The 23,853-nt window shown below is 40.6% G+C and overlaps 1 protein-coding gene across 3 annotated transcripts in view; it reads right to left on the bottom strand.

Annotated features, from left to right (window-relative positions):
* Positions 1–23,853, bottom strand: part of L3MBTL3 (L3MBTL histone methyl-lysine binding protein 3) — a 79,097-nt gene that overhangs the window by 20,420 nt on the left and 34,824 nt on the right. For all 3 annotated transcript variants that reach the window (XM_074162109.1, XM_074162116.1, XM_074162100.1), the window contains exons 9-16: positions 23,196–23,331; positions 21,003–21,094; positions 20,298–20,449; positions 12,884–12,960; positions 12,170–12,255; positions 10,008–10,118; positions 8,305–8,419; positions 3,887–3,989 (exon numbers count right to left, since the gene is read on the bottom strand). In XM_074162109.1, coding sequence (XP_074018210.1) covers positions 3,887–3,989; positions 8,305–8,419; positions 10,008–10,118; positions 12,170–12,255; positions 12,884–12,960; positions 20,298–20,449; positions 21,003–21,094; positions 23,196–23,331 — 872 coding nt within the window. The remainder of the gene's footprint in view (positions 1–3,886; positions 3,990–8,304; positions 8,420–10,007; positions 10,119–12,169; positions 12,256–12,883; positions 12,961–20,297; positions 20,450–21,002; positions 21,095–23,195; positions 23,332–23,853) is intronic.

Genomic DNA, 23,853 nt, shown 5'->3' with positions numbered 1-23,853 from the left:
CACTCTCATGATCTATCTCTAGGTAGGATTCCACACACATCTTTTTTTTCTCTAAAGATAAAGGGCAGTAGGATAAACCAGGCTACTGATAGGTGGGCATGGACTTTTGGTCTTCTCCAGACATCTGGATATGTTCCTATCTTGTAGTAGTATGCAAAGCTTCTAAAGCACAGAGTCCCACTGGATTGCTCAGCCTCAGCTACACCTAACATCAGAAGGGAAAATAAGACAGGATTCTCTCTTAACCTGAAGAACATTAAGGTGGTACTCTGTTTGGTAAAAGAAAGTTAATACTAAAGTATTTTTTAATATAGATTATTAGTCTTTATGACTGCTTGGAGTATTTAACCCATGCGAAGCCACAGACAAGCCTACTGGTTCAGCTGTAGAGATTGGAAATGTTACCAATCCTAGCTCCTCATTGCCTTTGGGGTGCAGGTTATTGCTGAGCACTGCCAGGGGATGATGTTGTTCGGCAGCTCCAGGAAAACTCGTCCAGATTTGCTCAAAACATCCTCCTGGATGGGTTAAACAAACAGACTGGACTAAGTGATGGATTAGACTTTACCTAGAGCAGCCTGTGTCCAGCTGACCACTGGTAGTGATATGTGATTAGTAAGAAACATCCAGCAAAAAGGTCCTGATAACATGGGGGGATGTATTATTTTTTTTCTGCTGGACTTCTGTTAAGTGATGTCTTTACTTCAGCTGATGTTATGAAAACATTTTTAACTATAAATGTTCTCTTTCACAATTTACAATGTGTATTTATCATCAAAGCATTCTTTCTTAGGAGAAAGCTGCTTCAACAGCCTAAACCTGACTCAAGCGGCTTACAGCGCATTTGCCTGGGGCCAATGGTCTTGCATAAAATGAAACTTGGGACTGGCATCGAAATCAGAGGAGAATCACTTCAGCAGACACTGCACAACAGACGAGACATCCTGCTGAGGTGAGGTGTCCCATGTTCCTGCACTGTGGTTCTCTTCCACCACAGCACATCCAGTTCGCTTCAACTTACGCGTAACTCCTGTAAAGTTTCCAGTAAAAACCAGAGTTGAAACAAAACGCTAACAATCTGCTTAAAACTGACCCTTTTGCACTGCTGATTGTCGTCCGTTTTTAGTGGCCAGCCCAGCCCAAACCACTACAGATTTGAGAGTTGAAAATTTGAAAATTATTGCCCCCATTAAACATCAGAGAGCGTACAATTCACAGTCATAAATATGCAGGGGATCTGCATAACGCTGCCAACCTGCACCATCAGTTGCAGTTTCAGCTGCGCAGCACAAAACCCTAGACCAACTGGTGATAGATACCAAGTCCTTATTAACATCACCTTTTCCAAAAAGTAAATGCTTTAACTCCACTACATAATTAATCACCGAGGCTTTCAGCTGGTTCCTAAGGAACAAGCTCTCAAAATTATTTCAGAACTACTTAGCATTTTAAATTATCATCTTTTCTGCACGCAGGCATTTATGCTGTAGATAGATGGTGCACCTCATCATGAAAAAAAAAGATAAGCATGGTTAAATACACTGCAAGGTTGCCAAGATAAAAGAGTCAAGGGACTGCTACCTGACGTGGATAATTATACTGATTTCAAAATGTCTTCGTGAACAGGAAAAAAGTGATGGTACAATGTTAGAATTTTTGGGGTGACCTGGACTCTCAAGTCTGTAGACTCCAGATAAACAACCAATCTCATTATTTTCCCCAGAAATGCTCAAGACGACCCACAGTATCAGCACAGAGGGCAAACCAATCCAGTGAGTGAATAAGATACTTAACGGTGTTAATTCATTTGCTATGAGGCAGCAAATACCTCTCTCATGATCAACAGAATCTCTTTGGTTATATTTTCATCCCCTAGAACTATCAGTTAATGAGCAAATAACAGGATTGCTAAGACTGTAGTAAAAATAAAACACAATAGATTGCCAGGAGTTTATTTCTTTTCTTAATATTCAGGATGAGTAAGTATAACAACTTTAAATACCATGGAAAAATCTAGTTATAAAAGCAAAGGCTAGATGAACTAACTAGACATATAGCTCTTACTCATCCCTTCCCTGTGAAACATTAGAAGTTTTTGTGCCAATGTTTCTTTAGAGGGACCATAAATTAAAAACTTTTCTGACGTTCACTTCTGGTTTTTTTCTTCCTTTTTTTTTTCTTAAAGTTTCTGCCTTGGGCAAAGAATGGGTACGTTCACCTGATTCTAAGTAACTGAGACAGAGTAAGGAAGATAATATTCTGAATTGGAACTTATTGCCTTGCAGATCAGGTACATTAATAAATCATACAAGACTCAGCCTACTGGAATATGAAATAAAATGGGTTTCAGCTAAGCAGCCAGGAAGCTTTTTAGGCGAGTCCAGTTTCCTTCTCGTTTGCAGGGGACTAAGAAGATGAATGCAGCAGGTTACCATATGCCAACTGACGGACGGTAACCTCTTAAGTATTAACTCGACTGTTTAAGGAGTTATTCTCCTGAGTGACTGCAACAAAGGTTCTCAAAAGGGAAGGTAGAAAAACTGAAAAAAATTAACCAGAGGGAAAAAACACAAAACACGGACAGAAAAAGACAAAAGGAAAAGGGTGAGAATAATCTGTTCATGTCACCCAGCCACGTCCCTTCCTGGAGATAAAGCTTCTGTCAGCATCAGGAATTCTTCTGCCTCCTAAATACACAAACACAATGTCTCTGCTGCAGAGAGGAAACAACTTCTTGCAGCAGCAGATGAGTTCTGCACACTAATCATGTAACAACACAGTGAGTTTTGCTGGCAGGTATCTCCGTTAGGGATGAGTCAGGACTTCAATCTGTGTCCATACGCCATCAAAACCTTGTAGCTTAATTCTAGTCACCAGGACATAATTCTCTCACCGGATACATGCAAAGATTGCAGAGCAAACTCTTGGACTGCAGTAGTTTAATAATATACTTAAAAAACATGAATAGACAAATAACAAGCCTCTAACCATATGAGAGCAGAAAGCACAAAGTGATACGACATTCAAGAACTGTAGGAATGTGCCAAGAAAAATGCCAAGAAAACTCTGGGAAGGTCTAATTTGTAAAAAGGTAATAGGATGGTGTTTAGGATATTTAATTCTCAACGTGTTACATTAACTGTATAACCCTTACTGAAATATTTAGGATTCACCTCATAGTGTAAATATTTTAAAAATAATAACATTTTTGACTTAGGAAATGTTTCCCATTTACTCTGTCGTTGTCTCATTCCATTCTCCCATGCTACTGCTCTCCCTACATCAGCTCTCCTCCAGAAGAGCCTGGGATGTCCACACTTCTGTATTATATCTCAAAATACATTCAACAAAATCATCTTTAGAAATGCTAGGTCCAAACTAACAGCATGTTGTTCAGGCTGTCATTTGGGAATACGTTAATGGGAGTTTCCCACTGAGCACTCTTCCAAGCCAAGAAGCGAGTCCTCACCTCTACCAACCAAGCAGAACAAAACCATCCAAGCCATAACAAAATTAGCGGCCTCATATTTCAAAAGGTTCAAAAGTTATTGCTTCATACATATCTGCCTGTTACATTTTGCAATCTGAACAGCAAGCCGAGGAATCCTCCCAGGAACAAAATACAGAGTAGCTGAATTTATCAATTGTGACAAAAAATGATGTTCGACAAATCTTATTTCGGCTCACCCTGGTGAAATGAAGTTGCAGATTGCTAATGTTTATTTCAGCACGCTCACCATGGCAACCCAAATCATTGCATATTTAGGTTTACAAGATTTCTTTTTTTTTCCCCCCATCTTGGATCTGTTTTGTTGTGAACAACAATTAAAAAACCCCATGTGCACACATCACTCAACGAATACAAGCACGGTTTCATAGCACATACCTATGATGGCCGATATGCCTTGCTCTTTTAATGTGCCCAACTCCCTTACATCCTGCCGTGGGACACCCGCCGTGCTCTAAAGCTTCCACCAGTTCCAAGGGACCTGCGTGCCAGGGGAAATCACATTTGAGATTATAAAAAAGTATCTAATCTTTAAAAGTTATATAAATATGCAGGAATGCCAGAGTATCATAGTAAACATGAAGAAGAAATAAGTAAATAAACCCTAATTTTAAAGTACTTTCAAAATGCATTCTACAAAAGCACAACGGAGATTCAAACAACCTAATCCACTGGGGAAATAACTTTATTCTGTACGAGTAAACCTCTAGAGGAGAGCTACAACTGTATGAAGAATGCAAATCTTGGAGGAACTCTATGACTTCAAATTTCTCTCCTATTAACTACACGTAGCTGGAATCCAGTTGCTTTGCAAGAGCACAGATGAAGTTACCCTGCTGTTCCTGAAGACAGGGACCTGTTTGTTATGGGGACTGACCTTCTCCATTTTTACCTCAAGTTTTCCAGTGAACAAGATGTGAAAACAAAAGCTGAAAATACTTCTAAAAAGAACAATCTCCACCAGGAGATTTTTGACATTTTTACTTATCTGAATTTATGCGTCTATCTGATTTTCAGCAGCCTGTAACAATAACATCTGCAGAGACATTAAAGCATGTAGCTGTCAAAATAAGCTTTGACACTCAAAACCCACAGTATATAACCCATAATTTCACCGCAAGGGAGAGACAGACCTACTCCAGCAGACGAAACCGAGAATACCTCCTGCACATCTGCGCGCAGGCACTGTCTCTCTAGTACTGCTTTTACTTGGAAAGTACATGAACTCGCATCTCCCCCTAGAGATAATGATACTGGCATAAAAAGGCCTATTGAAATAAATTTTCCCAGATGAAAGACAGATTCTTGCTCAGAGATGCACAGTGACAGAGAATTATTATGTATAATCAGGACAGTCCAAAAGGATTTTTTAACAAAGTTCCACCTATGCCAATATTACAACACCATGACCGCACTGAAGTCCAAAGACTTTGATAGGCTTTAAAATGGTGTAATGGATGAGAGAACAGAGACTTTTATCTTTTCTACCTTTATGCAAATTGATGCCTCGAATGTAACAAGTCAGTGGACTCGGAGGAATTAACTTAACAGGGAAGCTTTTGTAAAGGGAAGTCCTGCCTCACTGATTTTCACTGAATTTCACTGAATTTTTTAGAGTTGGAAGGGACCATATAGATCATCTAGTCCAACTCCCCTACTGAAGCAGGATTGCTTAGAGAATGATGCTTTGGTTTTGCGAAAACTAGCTCCCTACAAATGTTCTCTCTTCACTTCAAAAAATTCAAACTCTCTAAAAATGTAATTTAAAAGAGCTGCAACTGGCTGTTCATATCTATACAAGAACCTGCTGCTTGCGTCGCTGTGAAACAATATTAAAATCAACACCAGTATCTGGCTTTTAACTCCCTAACTGCTATCAAAAAGGTCATGATAGGGACATGGATCTTTTTAGTCTGGAGAAGAGAAGGCTGAGGGGGGATCTGATCAACGCCTATAAATACTCAAAGGGTGGGTGTCAGGAGGATGGGGCCAGTCTTTTTTCAGTGGTGCCCAGGGACAGGACAAGAGGGAACGGGCACAAACTTCAACATAAGAAGTTCCATCTAAACATGAGGAGGAACTTCTTTCCTGTGAGGGTGGCAGAGCCCTGGAAGAGGTTGCCCAGAGAGGTGGTGGAGTCTCCGTCTCTGGAGACATTCCAAACCCACCTGGACACGTTCCTGTGGGACCTGCTCTGGGTGACCCTGCTCTGGCAGGGGGTTGGACTAGATGATCTCCAGAGGTCCCTTCCAACCCCGTATCATTCTGTGATTCTGTGATAATCCTTCATGACGACTTGACTACATCTTAAGAGAAAACACGCTAGGCTAATACTGCTAACAGCATGCAGCACTCACACAAAGCTTCTGGTGTTAAAGGCAGGGATCTGGACCGCATCATTAAAAGGACTATCTTACTGACCGAGGGAAAAATATTGTGTCTTGCAAAAATATTTTCTTCCCTCCTTCGGGAACCCTTTCACAAAACTCAAAATGAACCTTAACTTACTTGGAAACAATATTAGTATTTTTATGTTATTCTATATCCTATACCATATTCTATGGTAATTACACAAAATCATGTTGCTGAATATATTATTCAGTAATCATCGTATTTTAATAGTATTTGCGTAGTTAGTTATTCTTTTTCTATTTAATGGAAGGTCGCTTTCCCTCCTGTCATATCGTCCATCTTTGGTTTTGTACCTCAACTCCTATCAGAAAGTGACCTCCACCAGTGACATGCTAAAAGATATGAACAGTGTCTCCTATGCCACCACCTAGAGGAGATGCCACATTGTATGTAATGGGCATATGCATTTTGCTTCTGTTAATGTCTCCAACAAAAAAGAACATATGTATTTTACATCTTAAAATCTTTTAAAACTTAGGTGGGAGTATATATAAATATATATTTATTTTTTTTCAGTCTTAGGTAGTAGAGATGTTACAACCTTATTCAGCTCTTTCGCCATATGATACAGCTTTTATTTCTGTGGCCACAGGCTGCTTTTTCCCACTGGGCTGTTACATCACTCAGGATGCAGAGGATGCACGCCTCGGTTTGAGAAGCAGATCTGCAGCATCCTGTCTCCTCCTCATTACTCACTTTGTGCTTTGGCACTTACGGCAGTCTGTTCAGACCCCGCTTTGAAGGCAGAATGATTAACTTCCTAACAGGCAGTCATCACCGTACCGCTGGAGCGCTCAGAAAACTAACGAATGTAACTCTGATCACAATCTTGATAGGAAACACTTCTTCTTGACGTTTTAGAGACAATGAACTGAGGCACAGAGATGTTCAGGTAACACGTTCACGCAATCTGTGTGTGCCTTATCCCAGTTATTTCACATTTAATTTTTTCAGCGTACATGGCATTGCTCAGCATTTCTTATTTTCCAAGCACAGCTCTCTCTGATCTCAGCTACAGTCGTGAACACTCAGCACTTGTGCAAACCACACCTCGGAGTCACGATATAAAACAATCCCAGAGAAGAGCACTCAGTTAAAAATTATCTGTTCAAAGTTTGGCTGAAGTGGTTTCACCACCATTATCCAGAAACACAATGGCATGGCAGGGAGATCTTCACCACAAAAGTCTCTTTCAGTCTCATTTGTGACAGACCTCCCACTTCTTCAACAAGAAAAACAAAACCCCCAGAGAGGGCAAGCTGGTAGAATCATAGAATTGTCTGGGTTGGCAGGGACCTTTCAGATCATCTAGTCCAACCATCAACCCAACTCTGATAAAAACCATCACTAAACCATGTCTCTAAGCACTATGTCAACCCGTCTTTTAAATACCTCCAGGGGTGGTGCCTCAGCCACTGCCCTGGGCAGCCCATTCCAAGGCTTCATAACCCTTTCAGCGGAGAATTTTTTCCTAATATCCAATCTGAACCTCCCCTGGCACAACTTGAGGCCGTTTCCTCTTGTCCCATCGCCTGTTCCTTGGGAGAAGAGACCGACCCCCCCTGGCTACACCCTCCTTTCAGGGAGTTGTAGAGAGCGAGAAGGTCTCCCCTCAGCCTCCTTTTCTCCAGGCTGAACACCCCCAGCTCCCTCAGCCTCTCCTCACAAGACTTGTGCTCCAGACCCCTCACCAGCTCCGTTGCCCTTCTCTGGACCCGCTCCAGCCCCTCAATGTCTTTTTTGTGGTGAGGGGCCCAAAACTGGACACAGCACTCGAGGTGGGGCCTCACCAGTGCCCAGTACAGGGGGACGATCACCTCCCTAGTCACCACGCTGTTCCTGAGACAGGCCAGGATGCCGTTGGCTTTCTTGGCCACCTGGGCACACCGCTGGCTCATGTTCAGCCGACAGTCGACCAACACCCCCAGGTCCTTTTCTGCCGGGCAGCTCCAGCCACTCTGCCCCAAGCCTGTAGCGTTGCCTGGGGTTGGTGTGACCCAAGGGCAGGACCCGGCACTTGGCCTTGTTGAACCTCATCCCATTGGCCTCGGTCCATCCATCCAGCATGTCCAGATCCCTCAGCAGAGCCTTTCTACCCTCCAGCAGATCAACACTCCCACCCAAACTGGTGTCATCTGCAAACTTACTGAGGGCACACTCGATCTCTCATCCAGATCATTGATAAAAAATAATAAATAAATAAATAATAAAGCTGTCTATTAAAAAGTGATTAATTACTGACTGCTGATTTTGCACTAAATGTCACATTTACATTATTTTGCATATCCTAGTTGCTACTCTTCCTTTGACGGCACTTGCAGGGGAAAAGATAGCACAGTGCACGTGCCTTTTACCATCATTACATTATAATGTGATTCTCTTACTAAGTGGGGGCTGAAGAGGGTGTCCGGTTTTCGTACACCAGCCTGCAGGATGGATATCGGGGCTATCTACATCAGTCCAATAATCATAAATACTATCCCAGCCATCGAAATGGACCTGAAATAAAAAAGGAGAACAACAGAAATCAGATCAGAAAAAAATCTCTGTAAGATCAGCTTCCCCAAGTTATCTCTAAAAAATGACATGTCCACTAGCGAAGTGACTCTAAGAGAACTATTGAAGTTACACAAAAAATAGACGTACATTAGCTTTCAGAGCCAGACATACTCTCACTGAAGCAAAGAGAGAGGTGTCATTTGGCTCTTTACTATGTTCTGCATCATCAGGCTCAAATCCCAGGAATAAAGTAGGCAAGTTTAATTCTCACATTAATACTTAAATTAAGCAAGAATTTCTGCCTTTTTCTCTCTCAAAAAAAACCCCCAAAACCCAAACATTTTTTAATCTCCTGTTTGAACAGGGTTTAATAATAGCAGAGAAGTAAGCAAAGGCCTAAAAAAATGGCATTTATCCATAAAATATGAACAAAACCTCCCAACATGCAAGTAAAAATTTTAGTAAAACCAGCCTATACAGGATAAGGGCTTGAAACTTCAGAAAAAATGAAGTATGCGATTTCCCAGAAAAGCACCAGTATGGGCTATACATGCATTTTTTTTGCAGGCAAAAACTAAATATATTCAAATCTTACTTGACCTCTGTACTAGTAAATAGCTCAGATTTCTTTCAACTTATGCTATGAAGTCTAATTACCATCTAAGAAGCTAAAAATCCCATCTTTTTACTAAATTAGCCTGGAGAGAGAGGTTTTTTTGTTTTGTTTTGGCTTGTTTTTTTGCATGACCAACTTAAAATTTAGATAGAAAATGTGTAGGTGTGAAGACAGTAGTTCTGATGACTCCCCACCATCAGTTAATTCAGATTCAAAATGAAATGTCAGGGCATTTCCTGCTTGAAATACCATCTATGCCTAATAAACCTGGGCAAACTGCAAACACAAATATCCCTCATATCCATTTAACTGGGTATCTGGAACGTGTTAACCCTTCTAACAGTTAAGGGCTGCAGAGAGTAAACTGGTTTTGTACAATAAGGGAAAAATAATTCAAGTATACAACTTCTGGAAATCTCAGATAATGTATTTTTAACAAATTGCAGTTTAATCAAATCTGAAGTCCGTAATTAAGATAAATTGCAGAAGTCACTGACAAGGCACAAGATATCAGGGTATTTTTTTTTATTTTTTTTTTTGTACCTCCCTTCTCTCTCTCTCCTCTCCCTGGAGGTTTATAGAGACAGATTCAATTAACCTCAGCCAAATATTTTATGGGCGCTAATACAAATATCACAGCAGCCCTTCGACGCTTGATATTAAATCATCCCATTTCTTGATGGAATAGACAACTGTTTTACATCAACTACTCCCAAAGCAATTTTTGAACATATTTAATTCTGCTCTCTAATTACCTACATCAGCAAATGTAACATAGAGAATAATAGAACAACCCATTCCAAAGGAATTATACACATATTAATCAGCAAAAAGAATGAGCAAAAGCTTAGCAGGACACAGCAATGTGACTCATTTCTTCTGGTGCTTAATTCTACAACTATAGGCTTTTAGTTTTACAAAATCCTCCTCAGTCACTCAAGCAGGACAGTACAGTAAGACAAAGAAACTTACTTTTATTCTATAGTCATCAGTATCTACAATAGTTGCTACTCTGATAAATACTGGATTTCTCTTGTCAACTACTTCAAGTTTCATATTTTTCTGAAAGCCATGAGAAGGTTTCTAGAAAGGAAGAACAGTATTATGTGAAACAGAAGAAAACCTCCACAATCTCACGCAATTGTAAAGTATATAAAATCCATACAAAACTTTCTGCCGTCATTTTCTCAAATCTGCCCTCCTCCTCTGACAAATCCAAGCATAAAAAGATCATTCAAACCAGTGTTATTAAACTGGAGAAAAAAAGAACTACTGTGGGATTGCAGGTTCTCCATTCAAGCCCTATAAGCAAGTAAGTAGGGACCTTTATTTTACATCAGTTGGGTTTTTTCCCAAATTCTCTTGAAAAGTTTTTCCAGAGCTTTAGTCCAACAGTTTCAATGCGTTATTGAATGAAGTATTAGATATCAGCAGCCTGAAACATCTATGAAATTGTCTACAGGAAACATATTAGTGGGTTTTTAGTATGTGTTTTCACTTTCTGAATCAAACACTCTTTTTCAGTCTCCTACTGAAAATGTAACTAATGCAGGATGTAACAGTAAACACCCACTCAGAACAATCAGGACTAAATACCTGTTTTGTAATACTATTTTGGCAATAAAAGGTGGCATTGTTAGGAGTATCAGATTTCATCTTTGCCATCTGCAGCTATGAAATCTAAGCAAAAATTTTATTTCCATTTAAAGGACCATATGCATAAGACATGTTATGCTTTTTTATTTTAGTTTAATAGGAAAAGAACATATCTATCCCCGTAAGACCTTCCAGAACATCATTGGTGCTCTTTCCTCACCTGCAGCTTAGGAACTCAATTTTCTCCCATAACGCAATATAAAACACTGTGACTGTCTCAGAAGACTTCACCCAAACTCCAACACAACCAGCATTTTATTCTCTTTAAATCTGCTTTCTTATTGTTTATCACAATTAGCATTAACATGGTGTTGAGCCATGCCAGCTAGTGTTCTCCCCATTTAATTCCTTCAATGCCTGCGCAGTGGCGGCAGGTCCTGTCAGGCTCCTGGTACAGATGGACCCTGCACTCCCACTGCTGAGCCCTGCGGGGTGGCTCTTCCCTCAATCCCAGGGGGAGAAATTAAATCATGGATGCTCCGAGAGAAATAGAAAACATTTGCTTTTAGCTTGATGTAGTCAAGGTCACAGCCCTCCACTGTTTTGCCATAGACTATCTACTCAGATATAACCAAACACCTTCCTAATCCTTGCTCCAAGTATTCTTGCTGAGAATGTAAGATTGAGACACGTTATTAAGCAAGACGCGTTTTGGGGTGATAAACTGCAGGTCAGTAATAAACTCTGGTGATCTACAGACCTCAGGAGCTGCTATAAACACCACGTTTCTGCTTTTGTTAATCCAGCTCTTCGCAAAGCGTTACTCGGAATTAGTCACCCTAATCTGGAAAGCTGAGGCAAACCAGCTTCAGAGGCTGGGAGCCACCAGCATCTGATACTGCCTCCTGACAGGGATGCTTTATAGACCAGTCCACTTTCCTCACTGAAATCCTAAGAAAGATGGGTGTCACTGAAAGAAAACAGCAAGTACAAAGCTAAAAGAATAAAGGACGTTGCCCACAAGCAACCCATGTGGATGCTGGCATGTGCCCTGGTCACAACCTCGCAGAAGAAAGTCAACTGAAGGAATTAAATACACAATCTCTCTTGGCTACTGCCAGAGACAATGGACTCGATGGGCAACCAGACTGACCTTCTACAATCATTTTTACATCCTCACTGTATTTATTGCACCATTTAAAACGTACAGATAGAAATACACATGTTCAAAATATGATGACTCAGTAGCTATCTCATTCTTTCTAATAATTAGGCAGTAATTTCTTATAGCAAATTACATTCATTATTAATATTTTGTAGCATTTAATCTAATTTATAATGATTAAAATAATAAAGTATTAGTGGTTTATAATAATAATTATCTGATTTTTAACAGTGAACTCCAGGCTCACATAAAAATAAACCACCTATTAACTGGATACATTTGGAAATGTAGGAACACCATATATGTATTCTCTTCTTACACTAATTAATTATATGGACTTAAAATTTTGAAAAAAGAGTAAGTATTTTCTCACCACTTTAAAAGCCCTTGCAGGTGCAGGTAATGAACTGGTTTCTTCCAAATACTTCTCCCAAGAAAAATGCTTAGCGTGTGGATAATCTGGCACAGAAGAAATACGAGCAAAATTAACCACTGCAGTGCAAAAAATAAAACTGACATCTAATTTACAGAATGCCTAACATTTTTACAATACCATTCTGATTTATGCTTCAGATTTATAAAATAATTACAAGAAAGGCTATGCTAAATTGTCTTTGACACATTCATCATGTAGGTTAAAAAACCCAACAATCTTCTCATGCACAATACCGAGTAGCTCAGCAGAAGTCACAATTGCTTTGGGTAGGAGAATATAAATAATGTGGACTGCAAAAATCTGTCCACTTAATTCAAGAAATTAATTCACTTATTATAAGATTAATCCTGTGTTTTATAAACAGCAATTTACTAACACATTCAGCCAAAAATATAAACTTGTTCCAAGGGGTATCTTTCATGGATGGATATCTCTTCACTAAAGCAGCATACGTGTGGATACACCTCATGTATTCTACTCTCAATATATTATGTTCTGTAAAAAAAAGAAAAATCAAAAATCCCCAAATATCAATTCCTAATTACAGAAAGAAAAATTCAGGAGAGGTAACAATAAGTTTATGGTAAGCTTTAATGCTGCTAACTAACTACAACCTTCTTAAATCTTTCAGATGTGTGCTAAGATACAAACCTGGTGGGGTGATGAGAGTTCTTTTATGTTCTTTACACCATCCTACCGGATGAATATGTGGACTTGCTGCCTCACACCTGGAGGAGGGGCAGTAAAAAAAAGGGGGTTGATAACGTAGTTCTTCAGACATCCCATTATGCTTAGGAAAACAAGACATACAGAAAAGATTTAACAAATTCCAAATAACTGACGACACCTTCAACTTACACTTAAACTGCAAATGTAAGCTGAAGATACAAACACATTTAACAGACTTGTTACCACCTAAAGAAGCATAAAGCTTTATTTACAATTTTACTGGAAAAATTAAGTCCATTAAGTCAGTGGTAGATGTCTGTTGAGCAGCTATAATGCAGGACGTGAAAGATTTACAAGTAGAGACTCTCAGTAGAAACATGTTGGTTTCAAGAACACAGCAATCCCATCAAAGCCAGATGGGGCTTTGCAAACTTTAAACCAAAAGCTTAAAGACCTTGATTAATGATCCAAATTGCACCTGGAGGCAGATTAGAAAATCAGGCATTACTGGAATACAGTGTCAATAACAAGTGAAAATTCAAAACCAGATTCTGAGCGGTTTGAATAGAGCTATAAACACGTTATTATAACCCAGTAGCGTGTAAATCTGAGAAATACTGTCAGCAAAAATAATCAAATAGAATTTTAGGTCCCAAACTGCCAACCTGTGGAAAGAATCCACAACTAATGAGTGATCCAAGACTGCAAATTGCTCTAAAAAAACCTCTCTTACTCCAGGGACTAACAACTTCCCACGTTTGATGTCACGTGCGTCACGTTTTGCACGAGTGCTGTTGCCTGCGGGGTGCCCCAAGAAGCACGGAAGGCTGAGAGAGGCAGGGTGAGCTACACCTGAGACGTGCTGGCACCCCTCTGAAGCGAGGAGAGATCGCTCCGGCTGGTCACTCTCACACCGCGCTTAGAAGAAAGTGGGTGCTGGCTATAAAGTTCCGTTGGCAATTAAAAAAAAGTTTAACATCACACACACTGCAAAAACATGATTGATGTAACAGCAGATGAGAAAAAAACTGTTTTAAACTTCAGTATTATTAAATTATTATATATAAAACTATCTAATTTTGTTACATATTGTTATATTATTTAATAACATAATACATATATTACGTATACACTATAATTATTACTCAACATTACTAGGAACGGCAAAAAGTAAGATTGATCTACAGGAAAAGTAAAAAGCCATCAGACTCTGCTGTGAAACATGCACCATCCCTACGTCTGCATCGATACTTAATGATCGTTCTTGAGTTGGCCAAACAATTAACAGTGCTTTTTAAAGAAGTAGATAGCAGTTATATACTCAGGGTGAGTTAAGGAACATCCCGCTGACACAAAAAGCTAGCGTTACCCTGCACGGCACTGCACACGCCGTGCCGACATACTGTTTGCCTCTATTTAGCTGGAAACTCATATAACCACCGAATTTCTTCTTCAGTTAGATAAATCCAATATTCCAGTGCACTCGCTCTCTCTTCCACTTATTTCCTAACCTTAAAGATGCTTCAGTAGCTGACAGGAAGGCAGAGAGGAACCTGATGAAATTCAACAAGGGCAAGTGTAGGGTGCCGCAGCTGGGAAGGAATAACCCCCTGCATTAGTACAGGCTGGGGGCTGATCTGCTGGAGAGCAGCTCTGAGGAGAAAGACCTAGGAGTCCTGGTGGACAACAGGATGACCATGAGCCAGCAATGTGTCCTTGTGGCCAAGAAGGCCAATGGCATCCTGAGGGGCATCAGGAAGAGTGAGACCAGCAGGTGGAGGGAGGTCATCCTCCCCCTCTGCTCTGCCCTGGGGAGGCCCCATCTGGAGCACTGGGTCCAGTTCTGGGCTCCCCAGTTCCAGGAGGACAGGGAGCTGCTGGAGAGGGGACAGCAGAGGGCTACAAAAATGATGAGGGGCCTGGAGCATCTCTCTGATGAGGAGAGGCTGAGGGACTTGGGTCTTTTTAGTCTGGAGAAGAGAAGGCTGAGGGGGGATCTGATCAACACCTATAAATACTCAAAGGGTGGGTGTCAGGAGGATGGGGCCAGTCTTTTTCCAGTGGTGCCCAGGGACAGGACAAGAGGGAACGGGCACAAACTTCAACATAAGAAGTTCCATCTAAACATGAGGAGGAACTTCTTTCCTGTGAGGGTGGCAGAGCCCTGGAAGAGGCTGCCCAGAGAGGTGGTGGAGTCTCCTTCTCTGGAGACATTCCAAACCCGCCTGGACACGTTCCTGTGGGACCTGCTCTGGGTGGACCTGCTTTGGCAGGGGGGTTGGACTAGATGATCTCCAGAGGTCCCTTCCAACCCCATATCATTCTGTGATTCTGTGAAATAATAATATAGGCATTGATCAGATCCCCCCTCATTCTTCTGTTCTCTAGACCCAAGTCCCTCAGCCTCACAACATATTATCTAGCCTGGACATATTATCTAGTTTGGAGGAAAAACAACAGTCCATCAGACTAAGCCCAAGGTTTATCAGCCAAGATGCTAAAGGCTACTCTGACTTTTCACCATCAATTTGCCGCATCCCACAGCTTTTTATCTCCTTTGTTCCACACAGAAGGCAGATCACCCAACTCACATGCTTCATCAGACACGATGATCCACGAATTGTGAGGATGCCTGCTAGGCCAAAAAAGGTTACCGCCACTAGCAGGAGCTGAAGAATTTTGCATCTCCAAACCTACCTACCCCTGGTCCACAGCAGAGCACCACCATCTTCCACCAAGCAGTGGAGTGGTGACACATGCACACTCAACTAATAAAGGAAGACTGGAGTCACAGAATCATAAAATGGTTAAAAGTTGGAAGGGACCTTAAAGACCATCCAGTTCCAACCCCCTGCCATGAGCAGGGACACCTCCCACCGGACCAGGTTGCTCAAAGCCCCATCCAGCCTGGCCTTGAACCCCTCCAGGGATGGGGCAGCCACAGCTTCCCTGGGCAATCTGTTCCAGTGTCCCACCACCCTCACAGTAAAGAATTTCTTCCTGAGATCTCATCTAAATCTCCCCTCTTTCAATTTAAAACCATTACCCCTCGTCCTAACACTCCCCTCCCTGATCAAGAGTCCCTCCATCTCTCCTGGAGCCCTCCTCAGGTACTGGAAGGCTGTTATAAGGTCTGCCTGGAGCCTTCTCTTCTCCAGGCTGAACAACCCCAGCTCTCTCAGCCTGTCTTCATAGGAGAGGTGCTCCATCCCTCTGATCATTTTCGTGGCCCTCCGCTGGACCCATTCCAACAGGTCCATGTCCTTCCTGTGTTGAGGACTCCAGAGCTGGCCACAGTACTCCAGGTGGGGTCTCACAAGAGCAAAGTAGAGGGGTAGAATCACCTCCCGCGACCTGCTGGCCACGCTTCTTTTGATGCAGCCCAGGATGTGGGTGGCTTTCTGGGATGCCAGTGCATATTGCTGGGTCATGTTGAGTTTCTCATCCACGAGCACTCCCAAGTCCTTCTCCTCAGGGCTGCTCTCCAGCCATTCTCCGCCCAACCTGTATTTGTGCCTGGGATTGCCGTGACCCAGGTGCAGGACCCTGCACTTGGCTTGGTTGAACTTCATGCGGTTTGCACGGGCCCACCTCTCAAGCCTGTCCAGGTCAATTCATGCCACTTGTGATCCATTCCTTCTGTCATGTGAGAACACGCAGAGAGAAAAAGACCTCCATTATCCATGCTGGAAACTGAATCTAACCCAGGGAGCTGAAGAGGAGCCAAAAGCACCAGAGCACACCCATAACAGCTCCACAGAGGGACTGAACAAGAGACAGCTCCACTGAGTTACGGACAATTTAACTACATCTTAGCAAAGACATCAAAGCAGGGAAGAGCTACATGAGATAAAAGGCCAGGAAGAAGTTCTGCAATAAGGAAAGCTGACGCAGCAGAAAAGAGGAGAACCCGGAATGGGTGTGCATCATTCTGTGTGAAAGGAACACGCGTGCAGCTCAACAAGCCTGAACTCACGGCAGGAAAGCACATCCCTAAAGAAGACTCAGATATGGACTTAGTATTTTTCTCTTGGTCACTCTCAGCTGTCCTGTTAATTTGTCCCAAAAATCTGTCTTACATATACAGCTCACTAAATTCAGATCAAGAGAGATGGATGATAATGGTTGCTGTTAAAAAAAATGACTATTCAACCCTTTTAGAAAAATATTTTCCCATTGATTCTTCACCTGAAGATCTGGACAGACTTTTTATTTAGTCATCGGCATTTTCATTAAAATAAGCTGTATGTGTTGATACTCATTTTCTGTTTTGAAATAATTTCTGATTTTCCCTTTTGGGAAAACAAACCTTTTGGTATTTTGATTTTCCCTTTATTAAATGTAGATAAAATTTGTAATGAAAACGTTATCTGTAAAAAAACCACTCATACACACGTTATACCCATAAATAATAATATGCTCTCAAGAATGCCACCTATACAACTTCTTGATTGTGAGATGTCAGTCATCAAACCGTGCACAAAAGAAGGAAACACAGAAACCATCCTGCAGCCCCATCTAGTGCATAAGTGAGAATACTTCATCATCGACAAGGGTAAAACTGGTATTATTTTAGGTCAGGACTTCCCAAAACGTGAGGCCCATGAGGTTATGGTAGGTGTCCAGATGTGGTAGAGCAAGCCACTTCACTATATTTTCTATTTAAAATCTGGTAAGACGGCTGCATGATGATTTGCAAGAAATTCTAGAGCTTTAGGGTCAGATACTCGTCCACTATCCATTTAAATAGTTAAGAGCATGCACTGTGACTCCGGGTTCTTGAAGATTGGTCTATCTTCTTTTTGGCATAACATAACCCCTTCAAAAAGATTGTTTCTATCAAAGAGAGAGTGAAGCAAAGTTAATTATCTCAAAAACGAAACAAGCAGAGTACAGTTTTTAAGGACTTGGCTGTTGGCAAAGCAGCAGATTCTGGCAGAGAGAGCTGGCCTCTTAGTCTCACACCTCACATCTAAAAGCCACTGCCAAAAGACAATTTGATGGGATTTATAATACACCGAAAGTACCACCACCATGCATCAAAGAGCTGCAGTAATGACGCCAAGTTACTTATTTTCAACCATTAATGTATTTTCTAATGCTCAGAGAAAAGCCATGAAGAGTATCTCCAGGCTGAAAGCCTGAAGCCTAAAAACGCTTACACGATGGGAATAGATTTCCGTTGCCTGAAGTCCTGCAAAATCAGTCAAAATCAGTCAACTGTCTTTTAGTTATCCAAGAAGAGGAAAGAATTTTTAAGCTCAATGAAAAAGTTCTATCTACTCAAACTAACCAAATCACAGAAGGTACACATAAAAAAACCCCATACTTGTTTGAAAATAATCAACAACATACACTAAACACATAATTTCTCCTTCATTATAATTCTGAGATTGAAACTTATATGCAGGCGGATGGAAACTGTGAGGCTCTGGTCTGGGTAATCCCAACAGAACTTTTCATTTTTAGTTAGACACCAGCTGTTAGATGGAAACTTAGGCACCTAAGATATTTTAAGGCCCCTACAAGCCTGGTATCTAAAATTAAAAATGTAAGTGGGATACATTCAGGATGCATTTTCAGGCTCTCTTTCGGTCAGATGTCTCACTGCTATTTTCATTTGATGTTCTTTTCTCCCATTTTCTTCCCTTCCTCCTCCATTCACTTCCATTCTCAATCACAGCAATGCAGAGAGATTGGCAACACCCCTCAGAATTTAATTTCCACGCATAGTATTTTTTCCATGTAGCATATTCTTGCTCCTTCCAGAAAGGTACTTTATGATTTCACCTAAAGAACACAAATCTTCAGCTTGGCTTCAGTATAAATACAGCTCCAGCGTTTTCTCAAACACCTATTTTCCACTTCAATCTTCCCTCATCATTTAAGAAGGTATTATTTCATGTATTCTACATATGAAATTCAGAAAAGTCACTTTGGAATACTATGACTGCAAAAATGTAAAGCCTGGTTACGTAGACAAAACCTGCTTTTCCCTCTTCTGAGAAAACTGGTGGAGAAAATGCCTGTTGATGTGGGAATATTACCAAGCCTGAAATTCAGCGTATGTCTGCTATACGCAGGGCAATGTTTTAGAGAGATACCTATGCTACCTCTGAACTAACTACAGGCTACATTGCATTGTGTTTGCCCTAGAAGCCTTGCCTAACTGCTGTTCTCATTATTAATTAGTGGCATAACTGTTATTAGTGAGCATTGAAATATTAGGGAATTCAGAACACCTTTTCCCAGTCCCCAGTTTCCTGTTGCTTTGTAGATGAAATGTATGTTCTATGTTACTTCTTCATGTAAAAAAAAAATCACTGATCTTTCTGGTCTTTGACTTGCATGGCTTATTATCTTGATACTCAGTTCTTGACTCCACCGAAATGCCTGTTGACCGCTGCTTCAATAATTTAGCTCTCCTACAGCTTGTCACGTAGTCCATACAATTATTATTTCAAGAGATGGACTCACAAAGTTTTGAAGTTGTATGATAGTTTTACATCATTCTCACTGAGGTAGTGCCTAAGCAGTCATCAAATACAGATGAAGAAAACTTTCTTTGTTTATTTTTGCAGCCTCAGCGACACAATTAAGTTGCTGCTGCCAAACCCAAGACATAGGCTTATAATGCTCTACCTGTTCTGCAGTCACTTAGTCTTCAAAGAATGTAAGGTATATTACTTCGTTCTAAATGATCTGCCAAAAGAAGATGCGAGTGCAAATACAAATGTGCACTGTGACAGCCAAAGCCTGACCTTCCTTCAGTATCTTTATGCTCACAGCATGTCCTGCTCCATCCACTGAGTTTTCTATATAGATACAGAAAGCCCCTCCACCGTACAGCAGAAAGGTCATCTCTAACACAGGTCAGGAGAGCAGGATCCCAGTTTTCAGAAGAATGTAGAATACAAGAGACTAAACCCAGGTTTTGCCACTATCCCGATGCCTTACAGAAGATGGCTAAGGTTCGATCCGAGTACCGTAAGAGGATCAAGAACCTTATGAAAAAAAGGCAGCCTTTCTTTTAATTTACTAATTTAACTGCAAGTACAATCAGTGGCATTATCATGGTGCACACTCTTCACTAAAGATATCAACCTTAGAGATGCCGTGTAACTGAAAGGAGAAATCAACCCACAACTCCAGATGTAGTAGCACATGCCAACGCTCAGCCAGCACAATCCCTGGGAATTTTTAAGGTGCAATCTGACATGGGAAACTGGATTCCTCCAGTAACCACTGAGACATACTTTGGTGGCCATGATTACAAGTCCAGCAAAAGTTGGTAGGGTTACTGTATCCACGGTCTGGAAAGTATCACAGAAAATAGTGCTTAAAGCTAAGACATTTCTGTTACGTCTCACTAGGATACAAAACAAAAACTTCATACCAGTAGTCATAGCTCTCATCCCAGTTGTCAAAATGAACCAGAAACCGATTGTCTACCATGTCTGTTACCGTAGCAACACAAATGAAAGTCGGGTTCTTCTTGTCTACGGCTTCCAGCTTCATCCCCACTCGAAATCCCGACGGAATCACTGTCTACATAGAAAAAGACATTTAATTGAAGATAAATACTGTAAGTCCAGAAATCTCCCCAGAGTCCACCATCAATATATTCATATCATTTCTAAGTTTCCCAATTAGCTGCCCCAATAGAGTGGCAGCAACCTAATTAGTTGACATGAGAGATGCTCAAACACAGAGACTTGTGGTTTATAAAATAAAAAAAGCCCTAAACATGCTGCTAAAATTAAATATGTTGGTTTTAACTCTGTCTTAGATACTCTCTCTGAAAAACCATGCTTGTTCCACAATGTTATGGTGCGAGACACAGTACTAATAACAAGTCTTAAATTTCCTTTAACATACCACTTCTGAATGTGCCAGATCTGATGTTTAAACAGATTAGTAAAAAATTAAGGGATCAGAATTGCAGAGGAGAACTGAAGATTGTTACTGAATTTGCTTTAAACATTTTTATCTTATATTTCAGGTCTCAATTTTATCGTCACTGAAATATGTGGTGCGTCTCTACCACACACATGAGCACACTGATACCTTTCCACACCATTAGCAACAAGCCAGTACTTACTGCATTCTGGTTTTCGAACAGTGATTTAGGAGCAGCTTGAGCTTTGCACGCCTTCAGGTATGAGGGCCAGCTGAATTCTTCCTCCTTATATCCTAAATGAGGGTCATAGAAGAAGAGCAAGAAACGACAGGAATGAAACACAGGTGCGTGCAGGTGATTTGATCAATAATTGATGAAATTAATTTTTTCCATCCAGTTCTGAACCGTTTCTTGCTATTTCAGAACTGAAAAGATTATTAACTAATTTATTCCAATTTTATATAAGCTACACTGGGAAGATTTACTTTAAAACTACATATTAATTCTACCCCAAGATGAACTCAGTGAGTCTCTGACGGACCACTGGTTTGGATTACTAGAAATTTTAGCAGGACACACCTTAGAGGGACTTAGAGAGTTCAAAAGGAAGTAGAAGAAGCTTCTCTATTTTTATTTGGGCATCTGGTATTACAGAGAGGAATCACGTTCTTTATTTACGGCCGGCTGAGCTTCCTTACCAAAATGTCAAGCTTTCTTTACACTAACTGAGGAAAATACACTGCTTTCTTGAGCTGCATATTATTAGTTTCTTAGAGTTGGCTAGGAGACTGACATTTGAACTTTTCCTAATCTTCACCTGGGAGAAAGGATAGTCATAAAAATGGGCAAGAACTCAGGAGATTTCAGCTTAGTTTCAATTTCACCTTCAAAACAAGCTGGGGAGCATTTCTGACAAAATCACTGCTCTGTCCCTGATGTCCAACCTTGCAGTCACGGCTGTCAAGAGACCTGAAGGCCCTCAAGGGGCACAACACCTAAGGGCAGCCCAGAGACTCAAATCCACAATTCTACCAGATATCAAAAAAACAGTCTCAGTAAGATATCAGTTTTATACTACAATCTCCCTCCCTTCGAACAAACCTCTCCAAGTGGCACAAACTCTTTGCCTCTCCCCGATAAAACTACACCTTGCCACCTCTCTAACTAAAAAAATTTCCTCCTCCTAGTGTCTTTACCCTACCACATCCTCAGGCTATCACTAATCCAGTGCGATCACAACTAGCTTTAAAACAAACTCTCTAGGTTATATCAAAACAGTTGCTTACCCCATCAATGCCCCAGGGCCCCTTACGCAATTACAGCGTAAAACACCCCCCTGCGTGGACTTTCTGCATTTTTTATTCTGTGTCAACAGCACTCAGAAAGAAATCTAAGTTCCTGTTGATTTGTGTCTTCTAGTTTCTTAGGAAAAATAATTCATAATATATTGAACTGCATCAAGTAATTCACAAGAAACCATTTGTCCTTCTAATCTATCAAACAATGCTGAGTTGGAAGCAAATAGTCGTCTTCCTCTGTTCTCCTGTTAAATAATAGTTATAGAAACACCTATTTTAGTTCATATGTTACAATCTGGTAAAACAAGACCAAAACCACCACGAATTTCAGTGAGTGACTGCCTTTACTGAAACTCATTCCCTTCATCCCCATGTATTCCCTCCCAAAAGGGAGACCATTTATCCCGTTTTTCATGGTACAGTTCAATGCAGATGCACTCCATCTGCCAAAACAAGTGAGTTACATAAACTGAAACAGAATAATTAAGCAAGCAAATCACACATATTTCAACATGTGTATATCATTTACATAAGCTGTGTACAAATTACGCTTTCAGGCTTGTAATCTTACCACTTTTTCTCACTCCTTACCTGTTCATTCCTCTTTTTGTCTCTATTTCAAGCTTACTCTTTGTTGCAAGAGCACAACCTTTATCAGTCTGTGCCAACACATGTGCAATAATGGTGATAACTAGTAATGAAAACGTCCTAAGACCTTCCACTAAAGGATTCTCAGCTGCCTGTGAGACCTCAGTTGAAGCATCCATGTCAGCCGAACGCTGCAATTTTACTTGCAATAAGCATTCATTTGGGGTCTAGTTTTGTCGCTTAACTTTTCTTCCTAATGCCTTAAGAATTACTCTTATGGTTCACTTTTATTTCTTGTTTTCTCTGGATTTTCCAATGAATAAAAAAGGGCAGGATTTCAATCTCAAGATTTTAGCAAGACTTAAAGTAGAGTTTCATTTGCCATGTTCAAATGCTCTGACTAAATGAATGAAAAAGTTTCTGCCAAAAAAAAAAAACCTGCAGCATTACACAGATAGTCTTGATCTCAGAACTATGGAAAACACACACATTTCAAACCAAACAATACCTTTAGGTGGATGAAGCTTGTGACCTGTTTTCTCACACCATCCCACAGGATGAATGTCTGAAGAATCAGCGTTCACCCAGAAATCGTAACAATCTGGGTACCCATCAAAATGCAGTCGTATTCTGTAGCCACAAACCTAAAAGTAAGAACGTACAACATACAACACTATGTTTTAAGATGTTTGCCCTACACATAATAGTTTCTGTTCAGTATTACATCTATTAGTACACTTTCAGTCTGCCTTTTACTTCTGCTAAAGCCCGCACTCAATGAATAAATTCATTTAATAAAAAGGAAAGAATAAAAACCAAAAGCTATTCTTTATGTGAAAGCCTCCTCTTCTCATGAGAACAATTAACTAAAAACTGGATATTGCCATTAGTGTTCAAAAACTTGAAAACTGTTCAACGCAGCACCAGAATAGAACAGAAACCCTACAGAAGAGCATGAATACGTCTGATACAGTCATGGAGAAAGCGTGGATAATGATGCTCTCAAGCTATCCCAATTAATCAATACGCAAGAGAGCACTCAGCAGTAACTATGTTTAACAGGCTCTCCAGAGAGATACTGGGAACTGTTACTAAAGATGAGAAGTCAGTGGAGGTATCCTCCAGAACTTTGTTATTCCATAAAGTAGTAAGTTAACCACTAACAG

This window comes from Numenius arquata, chromosome 2 (assembly GCF_964106895.1).
Source record: "Numenius arquata chromosome 2, bNumArq3.hap1.1, whole genome shotgun sequence".
In the NCBI taxonomy this organism is placed as follows: domain Eukaryota; kingdom Metazoa; phylum Chordata; class Aves; order Charadriiformes; family Scolopacidae; genus Numenius; species Numenius arquata.
Note: the sequence above shows the minus strand (reverse complement) of the source record. Positions and strands in the feature narration are given on the sequence as shown.